General features: G+C 45.9%; 2 protein-coding genes across 2 annotated transcripts; one reads left to right on the top strand and one right to left on the bottom strand.

Moving 5' to 3' along the window:
* The first annotated feature begins 553 nt into the window (after nucleotides 1-553).
* Nucleotides 554-6,984, top strand: mib1 (mind bomb 1). Its single transcript, XM_017155375.3, has 4 exons — nucleotides 554-1,038; nucleotides 2,051-3,283; nucleotides 3,938-5,872; nucleotides 6,671-6,984. Exons 1-4 carry the CDS (start codon nucleotides 721-723, stop codon nucleotides 6,809-6,811), a joined length of 3,627 nt encoding a protein of 1,208 aa, XP_017010864.2. The 5' UTR covers nucleotides 554-720; the 3' UTR covers nucleotides 6,812-6,984.
* Nucleotides 6,905-9,051, bottom strand: mRpS31 (mitochondrial ribosomal protein S31). Its single transcript, XM_017155376.3, has 3 exons — nucleotides 8,908-9,051; nucleotides 8,390-8,851; nucleotides 6,905-7,620 (listed from the first exon to the last, which is right to left on the bottom strand). The coding sequence occupies exons 1-3, from the start codon at nucleotides 8,943-8,945 to the stop codon at nucleotides 6,987-6,989; spliced, it is 1,134 nt and encodes a 377-aa protein (XP_017010865.2). The 5' UTR covers nucleotides 8,946-9,051; the 3' UTR covers nucleotides 6,905-6,986.
* Between the last annotated feature and the right edge of the window lie 153 nt (nucleotides 9,052-9,204).

The raw sequence follows: 9,204 nt of genomic DNA, 5'->3' as shown, positions 1-9,204 counted from the left end.
AAGTGTAAAAAGCGTTTTTGACACTTTTAATTTCTAACTTGAGTTGTGGTTAACTGATTTCAACTATAAATGATTCATTTTACAGGCAATAGAATGCCCTCCAACTTTCTTATACAATGCATTGAGTTCCATTCATTAGTTTTGAAGCTACATTTGGCCAAAGTTGAAAAAGTTAGAAAAAATGCAAAAATGCTGGGATAAATGTCTTCGTTAAATATACACGCCTGAAAACCGAAATTAGATTAGGTGTACTTTAAGGGCCATTTTCTCGTTCATTTGTTAAATTTAAAGTAGGGTTAAAACCTTGAAATCGTATGGGAAATCAATAAATCAATCAACGGCCCTAAGTTTGCACTTTTTCAATCAAAACAAAAATCATAAGGAAAGTCACAATTTTAATTTTATTGAAGTTAGTTTTTTGGTGACCGTTAAATTTTTGTTGCTACTTCGACGCACATTGTTCCACTGTGCTCAACAGAGTGACCACCGTTTAAAAAGTACGTTTGGTCATGACAGGTGTTACGGTCCCACAGCTAAACTATCGCATGGCATCTATCGCTTGTGCGAGTACGGTCACTCTGCTCGGTGGTTGTAAAATTGTAAAAATTCCGTGGCTGTCTTCCGTGTCTCCGACTATAAACGCGAATTACTCAACAAAGTAGTGGAATTTACCGTGCGAAAAGCGTGACCATCCGCCCAACGACCTTGCGGAGTGGAAAAATGTCCTGTGCGGCCGCCCTTCCGACGGCCAAGGACTCGACAAACGCGGCGAACGCAAATGCCAGTGGAGGAGCCCCAACAAACAGCAATACCAACACCAGCACACAGGCGACTGCTGTGGGTGTGGTAGTGAGCAGCAGTGCAACGGGCGGCGGGGGTGGCCCTATTCCGAATGGCACCACCTCGTCATCCTCCACCGCTCCAGGAGGCGTGGCAGCGGGGGGCGCTAACTCGGCGGCCGCCCACGTCCGAAGATTCTCCATGGAGGGCGTGGGTGCAAGGGTGATCCGCGGACCGGACTGGAAGTGGAACAAACAGGTGAGCGGCGCGGGGGGTTGAAGTCGAGTCAAGTCGAGTCGCCTGGTTCTGGTGAAAAAATACTCTCCCCGTTCTCAATTGACCGATCAATTGATTTAATTGCACACCGCCTCAACTCGATTCTGGACAAACTAGTCAAGTTTCTCTTTTCGCATTTTCACCAGAATTCCGAGGATCATCTGTGTCATCCTAGAAAGTGTGTACACAGTCCTCATTTGATACACTCGACAAAAAAAAATAGAGGGAACAAAAATATGGAATTTTTTTTGATTACATAGAATTTATATGAAATATAGTACCCTTTCATTTATTTTGAATTTAAGGATTTAAAATTAATAATCTAAAATTATTCAAATCATTTTTTTAAAGCTTTTTAAAATGCTAATGTTGAAAAGTTGTTGCCTAATAATTTATCCGAAATATCTTTTCTCTATGAGTCATAAACCTCATGCAAGATTTGAAAGTGAATTTGATAAAATGCAGCCCATCTACATAAACAGAAGTAGATAAAAAGTAAATCAAGATTAAGTTATTTCCGCAAAATACAATTTTTAACTGATTTTATAACGAATTACTATCGTTTATAAGTGAATCAAAATGTGTAATTTAATATTCTTTGTATAATGTCTATTCATTGACATATATGACTAATCATAATGCAGATACTTATAAAATGGCCTTGTACTAGCTATTATTATTTTTCATAAAGATATTGAGATGCAAATTTTAAATCTAGTGTAAAATATTTTTAGATCTAATGCCTGGAACAAATATAGTGAGTTAGTGACTAGGTAGGGTACACAAACCTTTTTATTTTGTTTCGACTCGCTGATCCCTTCGAGAGATAGCCAAACGAATTTGTAGCGATTGCCTACCGTAACACTTAGTTAGTTGCTATTATGCACTTCAGCTACAACTTTCGCATTCTAATCAGCGTGGGTTTAACTTATTTACGCAATGGAAAATCGGAAGATTAAGTGACTCACATTCTACCCTCTTGATTCCGTTACAGGATGGCGGCGAAGGACATGTGGGCACCGTTCGCAATTTCGAGTCCGCCGAGGAGGTGGTGGTGGTCTGGGACAATGGCACCGCTGCCAATTATCGCTGCGCCGGAGCCTACGATCTGCGCATCCTGGACAGCGCCCCAACTGGCGTGAAGCACGAGGGCACCATGTGCGACACTTGCCGCCAGCAACCGATCTTCGGCATCCGCTGGAAGTGCGCCGAGTGCATCAACTACGATCTGTGCTCCATATGTTACCACGGCGATAAGCATCACCTGAGGCATCGCTTCTACAGGATCACAACGCCGGGAGGCGAACGCACCATGCTGGAACCGCGACGAAAGTCCAAGAAAGTCTTGGCCAGAGGCATTTTCCCGGGAGCTCGGGTGGTTCGAGGCGTCGACTGGCAGTGGGAGGACCAAGACGGCGGGGTGGGACGGCGTGGCAAGGTCAACGAGATCCAAGATTGGTCCTCGGCCTCGCCAAGATCCGCCGCTTATGTGATCTGGGACAATGGCTCCAAGAATCTTTATCGCGTGGGCTTCGAGGGAATGGCCGATCTGAAGGTCGTAAACGATGCCAAGGGCAGCAATGTGTACCGCGATCACCTGCCCCTGCTGGGCGAAAACGGACCCGGCAAGGGACCACATGGCTTCCAGATCGGCGACAAGGTCACCGTGGATCTGGACCTGGAAATCGTGCAATCTCTGCAGCACGGACATGGCGGCTGGACCGATGGCATGTTCGAGTGCCTGAGCAACGCGGGAATGGTCGTGGGCATCGATGAGGATCACGATATTGTGGTGGCCTACAATTCCGGCAATCGCTGGACCTTCAATCCAGCCGTCCTCACTAAGGTATCTTCGCCGACGACAGCTCCGCCAGAGTTTCAGGTGGGCGACATTGTGAAGATCTGTTCGGATGTGGAGAGCATCAAGATCCTGCAGCGCGGCCATGGCGAGTGGGCCGATGCTATGCAGCTGACGCTGGGCAAAATTGGTCGCGTGCAGCAGGTCTACCATGACAATGACCTCAAGGTGGAGGTGGGCAATACGTCGTGGACCTACAATCCGCTGGCCGTTTGCAAGGTGGCCTCCTCCACCGCCTCCGACGGGGGCTGTGCTCCGGTCATCCCCAGCGGGGAACGTCTCTCGGCCATTCTCAAGAAGCTCTTCGAGCCGAACGTCTCCGGCGATGCCACTGAGGAGTTTGTCAAGGCAGCTGCCAATGGATTTGCGGTGAGTGTAATTTCAATAATTATTTAAGGTATTTAATTGCTTTTTGAGGAAAAAGAATTGCAAGGGAGGCTTAAAATAAAATTGACATTTTAACATAAAAATGGCCCCCTTTTTACTTTATATGAGAAATCCGCGACTTCTTAGGCGTTAAATGTCTGAGGACGGACATTAAAGTTATTTACTTGTATTGTAGTCATTCTTTTTTGGTTTCACCAACAATTTGTTTAAACCGCCAACTTTTTGGTCACGAATGTCACTTCCTTACTGTCTTATCTAAGCCCTCAATTAAATATCCAAAAAACAGAAAACAGCGAATTATTTGGCATATGGATGCACATATTAGCATCGTTTATCAATGTCATTTACCAAATAAAAAAACATTGGACGTCAAAAGTAGATCAAGATATACGCGAATTCTTAAGCCTCAATCGGCTTGTAAGTTGACATAACCACACCCTCAAACTCGACTTTTTAGTATTTTTATAGTATTTAAAACCCCTATTTTAAACCATTATTTCTACACAAGTAGAAAACTATTTTGTATAGAAACTGTTGTTGGAACTGCCTTACACTTTTACACCTTACAACGTTTGCAACGCAATCGAATACCCTAAATGTGTATGCTTATCTTGACCATTATCTTTGCGTTTACAGGCCCGCTGTGAGGAGTACTTGGCCGGGGCAGCTCAACCCTCGACTTCTAGTGCCTCGCCCAGTTCCGGTCCGGATGTGAATGTGAATGGCGTGTTTGCCGGACACACGGCTTTGCAGGCGGCCAGCCAGAATGGCCACATCGAGGTCATACAGGTTCTGCTGCGGCACTCGGTTGACGTGGAGATTGAGGACAAGGACGGAGATCGCGCTGTCCACCACGCGGCCTTCGGGGACGAGGCGGCTGTAATCGAGATTTTGGCCAAGGCAGGGGCAGATTTAAATGCGCGCAACAAGCGACGGCAGACGTCGCTGCACATAGCCGTCAATAAGGGCCATTTGAACGTGGTAAAGACGCTGCTCACGTTGGGCTGCCATCCCAGCCTTCAGGATTCCGAGGGCGACACACCTCTGCACGATGCCATCTCCAAGGAGCACGACGAGATGCTCTCCCTACTGCTGGACTTTGGGGCCGACATCACGTTGAACAACAACAATGGCTTTAATGCCCTGCATCATGCTGCCCTCAAGGGCAATCCCAGCGCCATGAAGATCCTGCTGACCAAGACAAACCGCCCGTGGATCGTGGAGGAGAAGAAGGACGATGGCTACACCGCGCTGCACCTGGCGGCACTCAACAACCACGTTGAGATTGCCGAGCTGCTCGTGCACATGGGCAAGGCCAATATGGACAGGCAGAATGTGAATCTCCAGACGGCCCTGCATCTCGCGGTGGAGCGTCAGCATGTGCAGATTGTCAAGCTGCTGGTGCAGGATGGTGCCGATTTGAATATACCCGACAAGGATGGCGACACTCCGCTGCACGAGGCGCTCAGACATCACACGCTTTCGCAGCTGAAACAACTGCAGGATGTCGAGGGATTCGGCAAGCTTTTGATGGGCCTGAGGAATGCGAATAACAAGAAGGCCTCTGCCTCGATTGCCTGCTTTTTGGCTGCCAACGGCGCTGATTTGACGCTGAAGAATCGAAAGCAGCAGACTCCGCTGGACCTGTGTCCCGATCCCAATCTCTGCAAGACCCTGGTCAAGTGCTATAACGAGAGGAAAACCGACGACTCCGAGTTGCCCGGCAATGTGGCCGGTACGAGTTCGAATGCCAGGGCAAGAGCCGCCAGCAGTGGCGGTCTAAATCAATCCTCTTCGGCCAGTTTGCCGCTGGCTAACTTGGCCTCCAGCTCCACCTTCCCCGCCGCCTCCTCGTCCTCCATATTTGCGCTCAACGAAATGAGTCAGTCGCTGCACGAAGATGCCCCCAAATCGACGCCCAGCCTGGATGAGTGCCTCGTTTGCTCGGATGCCAAGCGGGATACGGTGTTCAAGCCCTGCGGCCACGTCAGTTGCTGCGAGACCTGCGCTCCGAGGGTGAAGAAGTGCCTCATCTGCCGGGAGACGGTCTCCTCGCGCGAGAAGATCGACGAGTGTCTCGTGTGCTCGGATCGGCGGGCAGCTGTTTTCTTCCGGCCCTGCGGTCACATGGTTGCCTGCGAGCACTGCAGTGCTTTGATGAAGAAGTGCGTGCTGTGTCGCACGCAGATCGATGAGATCCTGTCGTTTAGTCTCTGCTGCGGCGGCAGTGGACGACCAGAGAAGGTCACTGCGGCCGCTGGAGGAGCGACTAGCGTGGGTCTGCCGCTTGCAGAGGAACGATTCATGGAGGCAGCAGCCGCAAAGGGAGCAGCCTGTTCCAACAACTCGGGCCATAATGTAGTCATGAACAACACTGTTGTTACCCCGGTGGCGGGCAGCAGCAATCCGCTGAATAGCCAGAACAATCTGCTGGCCGCTGCAGCAGCCTCTTCGAATGTCTCGAATCTAGCGGCCGGTGGAAGCGTGATGGTGGCCCCCTCCAATGTCAACAACTTCCAGATGGACGTGGTGCAGAAATTGAAACAGCAGTTGCAGGACATCAAGGAGCAGGTGAGTTTCTACTCAATAATTTGTAGAGATTTAAAGTTATATATGGGCACTTCCACCAAAAGGTCCACCAAGCCAAAAATCTTGAAACTTTAGTAAAACATATTTCCACATAATTTTGCCCCGATATTAGTTTCTAAATAGTTTGATCCTGAGCCTAACAAAAAATTTGGAGTATAGTTTAATTATTTTTATGTCAAACCCCATTTGGCTATTTTTTTTGTTATTTTTTTGGACCTGTCTTCAGTTGTTAATTTATCCTTTAGAAATGCTACTATGTGACATTTTTTCGTACTGAATGCTTCATTTACAGGTTAAACTATTAAGCTAAAAGCAAAACAGCCAGTAATTGATAGATGTCAAGAAATACACTTTACAAAACGCTAAGAAAAAATGTCCCGAGCGAATATGGTAGAAACTGCATAAAAAAAACGGCAAGCAATTTTTGAGTAAAACCAAAAATTCCATAATTCAAATATTCCATAAGAATTCGCTAAATTCTGGTGTTGAATGAACTTCCCCGAAACCACCTTCTATTTTGGTGCCGAGCGAATACGGCAGTTTTTTAACGATATCTTAAAAGCTAAAAGTCGTAAAAAAGATTTTTACACAAAATAGAGCTTGGAAAGAGTAAAAAGAAAAGCCCATTATTAAAATTAAAATCCATTTTTTTACAATTTTTTCTCAATGCAAATGTCCCGGGCGACAATATGGAAGTGCCCATATATTTTTATTATAATATAATAAATATATAATATTATATTTATAATATATATATTATTATTGAAATTTCTTTTCCAGACCATGTGCCCCGTCTGCTTCGACCGCATCAAGAACATGGTCTTTCTGTGTGGCCACGGCACCTGCCAGATGTGCGGCGACCAGATAGAGGGATGTCCCATCTGCCGCAAGACGGTGGAGAAACGCATCCTGCTCTTCTGAAGCCCCTTCCCGGCCCACACATTCCGCGCACAGTCTGCACAGCCTTCGAAGTATTAGGATATTTAACGGACTCACATTCTTATAAACACACAATACACAATATCATATATATAACTATATATCGATGGTCTTATAAAGCAAAAATATATTTTTAACAAATATTCAAACAAAGATATCAAGCGGAAATACTTTTGCCGGGCTCCTTGCTAATCAGGTCCTTGAGAATGTCCTTCTTGGCCAAAAAATAGTCACGGAACCACAGGATGTGATCCTTCTTCTCCTGGGCGGTCACATAGGGATTCTTGGACAGGCCCACGCAGACGAGCTCCATGAAATGGCGGATGGGTCCCTTGCTGGGACACCATTCCTCCAAATGCTGTTCGAGGAAAATGTGTTCCGAGAAGTCCACGTTGTCCTCGTCCGACCAATCCTGCTCGTTGTTAATGGGAAAGCGCCACACTTTGCTCTGATCCGTCCACAGGACCATCTGCTCAAAGTAATTCGCCGGCGGATGGGCCGCTTGGAGGCTCAGCTCCCGCTCGCTGAGCTGCGCCCAGGTGGACAGGATGTCGGGGGAACTGGGCAGCTGGGTGTCCTTGAAGATGCCCAGCGGTTCGCCGCCATACAAGTTGACACTGCCCGTAAAGGATTCGGCCTCCCGCTTGATGTGCCTCTGTGGCCGCTGATAGCCACCGTCTCTTCCCTGCAGCTTGGACCTGGAGGCCAACGAGCGACGCACGTACTCGCCGCGAGTCTGCTCCTGCTGTGGCTGCTGGCGACGATCGATCTTCATGCCCACAATTAGATCGCTGTGGAAAATGAATTGGGATTGATTAAAATGTTGAATCTTTATAAATATGTTAAAAACCTCTACCCACGATATTTCTAGGGATATAATTTTTAATAAATGAGTCACTAATTGGAGCCAAGAATTTTTTAACCTAATGATAAGATTTGACAAAAAAAAAAATTAGTTAATTTTTTGTTATTTAAAGTCACAAAAATTCAAAAAAATTCCAGTTCTTTATGAAACTATTTTTTTCTAGTTTTATATTTTCTAAAATGATTGAGTTGGAAGACTGAAATGATATCCACAAATTCATAAGATTGTAAAGATTATTGTGCCTGTGACACCAGAAACTACAAAAAATCAAGGATTTAAAACTAGCCAGCGATTTCTGTGGAATCTTAGATCGTTTGGTCTTGGGATATATACATACATACATACATTAGGGCGGTCCACAAAATACTAATGTAAGCAAAAAATGTATATGAAAACAAAATTTTTTTACGGGATTTAATCTTTGCGAAACGTTTTTAAATTGTTTTAAAAAATTACTCATACGACACGTATAACAGTTCGAATTTGGTTGAAAAAATCGTTCTCTCATTTCTTTTCTTGTCAAAATATGAATTTCGTTGGAATAATTAAAAAAAAAGGGACAGCAAAACATCAACTGAATTGTTAAAAACCATACCACCTTGATTAGAAAAACTTTTTGATCGAAGGCAACAGTGCGTATGGGTGATAATATATGATTATAATAACCAGGAATATTTTGTAAGATTTTGACCCACCTCAGATTGAGTTCCTTTTCGGCAGCAGGGGCAGCTGAAGCATCAGCCGTCTGACTATCTCCTTTTGCCGCTGAAGAGGATTCGCTGCCGTGACCGAGGAGTTTGGCCAGCAGCTCCGACTCCGTCTGCTTCTTGTCGCTCTCGCTGGTGCCCAGCATGCTGGCAATATTCTTGGCCGCCGTCAGGACATTCTTGGAGGCCGCCTCCTGTTTCTGGGCCTCCCTGCGCTTCCGGTTGGCGTCGCCAGGACGTGGAAAGTCGGAGGCCGACAGCTGATCTGTGGCCTGCATGGTGCCCAGCAGGCGGTTCAGTCGCTGGGCCGCCGTCTCCTTTTCCTTGGGCGTGTCCTTCTTCTTCGTGGGCTTCTCGTCGTCCGAGGAGGAGTATCCATCGTCGTTTTTGGACTGCGAGGAGGAGTAGCTGGCCAATCCCACGTTTTTGTAGGCAGCCGGCAGCAGGGAACTGCAATTAATGGGGGTCAGATGAAGGATTCCTAATTACTTAGACTTGTAGACTACCGTAAGCTCAATCTCGGGGTGCTGCGTAGGGCCAACATTCTACCCGATTTCTTTGATAAATTTAACTAGAAATAAAAACTTAAAAAATCGCTCGCGTAACAACAATCCGGCAGAGAGTTGCCAGACTTTTTAGGTTTCTTAGGACTGCAATTGTAGCTAATTTATAGCCAAAGTTGGCTACTTTTGTATTAACTTACAATTTAAAACATTAACATTTTTTTGTTAAATGTTACTTTTATTTTATTTGATCTGATGTTAATAGTCACTCATAAAGCTAAGGAGTCTATAAAATTAGTT

Source organism: Drosophila takahashii, chromosome 3L (assembly GCF_030179915.1).
Source record: "Drosophila takahashii strain IR98-3 E-12201 chromosome 3L, DtakHiC1v2, whole genome shotgun sequence".
Taxonomy (NCBI): Eukaryota; Metazoa; Arthropoda; class Insecta; order Diptera; family Drosophilidae; genus Drosophila; species Drosophila takahashii.
The sequence above is the reverse complement of the archived record's forward strand: the minus strand, read 5'-3'. Positions and strand labels throughout refer to the sequence as shown.

Bases quoted from the DNA above. Each gene is read 5' to 3' on its own strand.
- mib1 (XM_017155375.3), top strand. From the start codon at position 721: ATGTCCTGTGCGGCCGCCCTTCCGACGGCCAAGGACTCGACAAACGCG. The intron at 1,039-2,050 runs GTGAGCGGCGCG...ATTCCGTTACAG, and splicing joins ACTGGAAGTGGAACAAACAG to GATGGCGGCGAAGGACATGT. The intron at 3,284-3,937 runs GTGAGTGTAATT...TTGCGTTTACAG, and splicing joins CAGCTGCCAATGGATTTGCG to GCCCGCTGTGAGGAGTACTT.
- mRpS31 (XM_017155376.3), bottom strand. From the start codon at position 8,945: ATGTTGGCCCTACGCAGCACCCCGAGATTGAGCTTACG. The intron at 8,852-8,907 runs GTAGTCTACAAG...CATTAATTGCAG, and splicing joins ACCCCGAGATTGAGCTTACG to TTCCCTGCTGCCGGCTGCCT. The intron at 7,621-8,389 runs GTGGGTCAAAAT...CATTTTCCACAG, and splicing joins GAAAAGGAACTCAATCTGAG to CGATCTAATTGTGGGCATGA.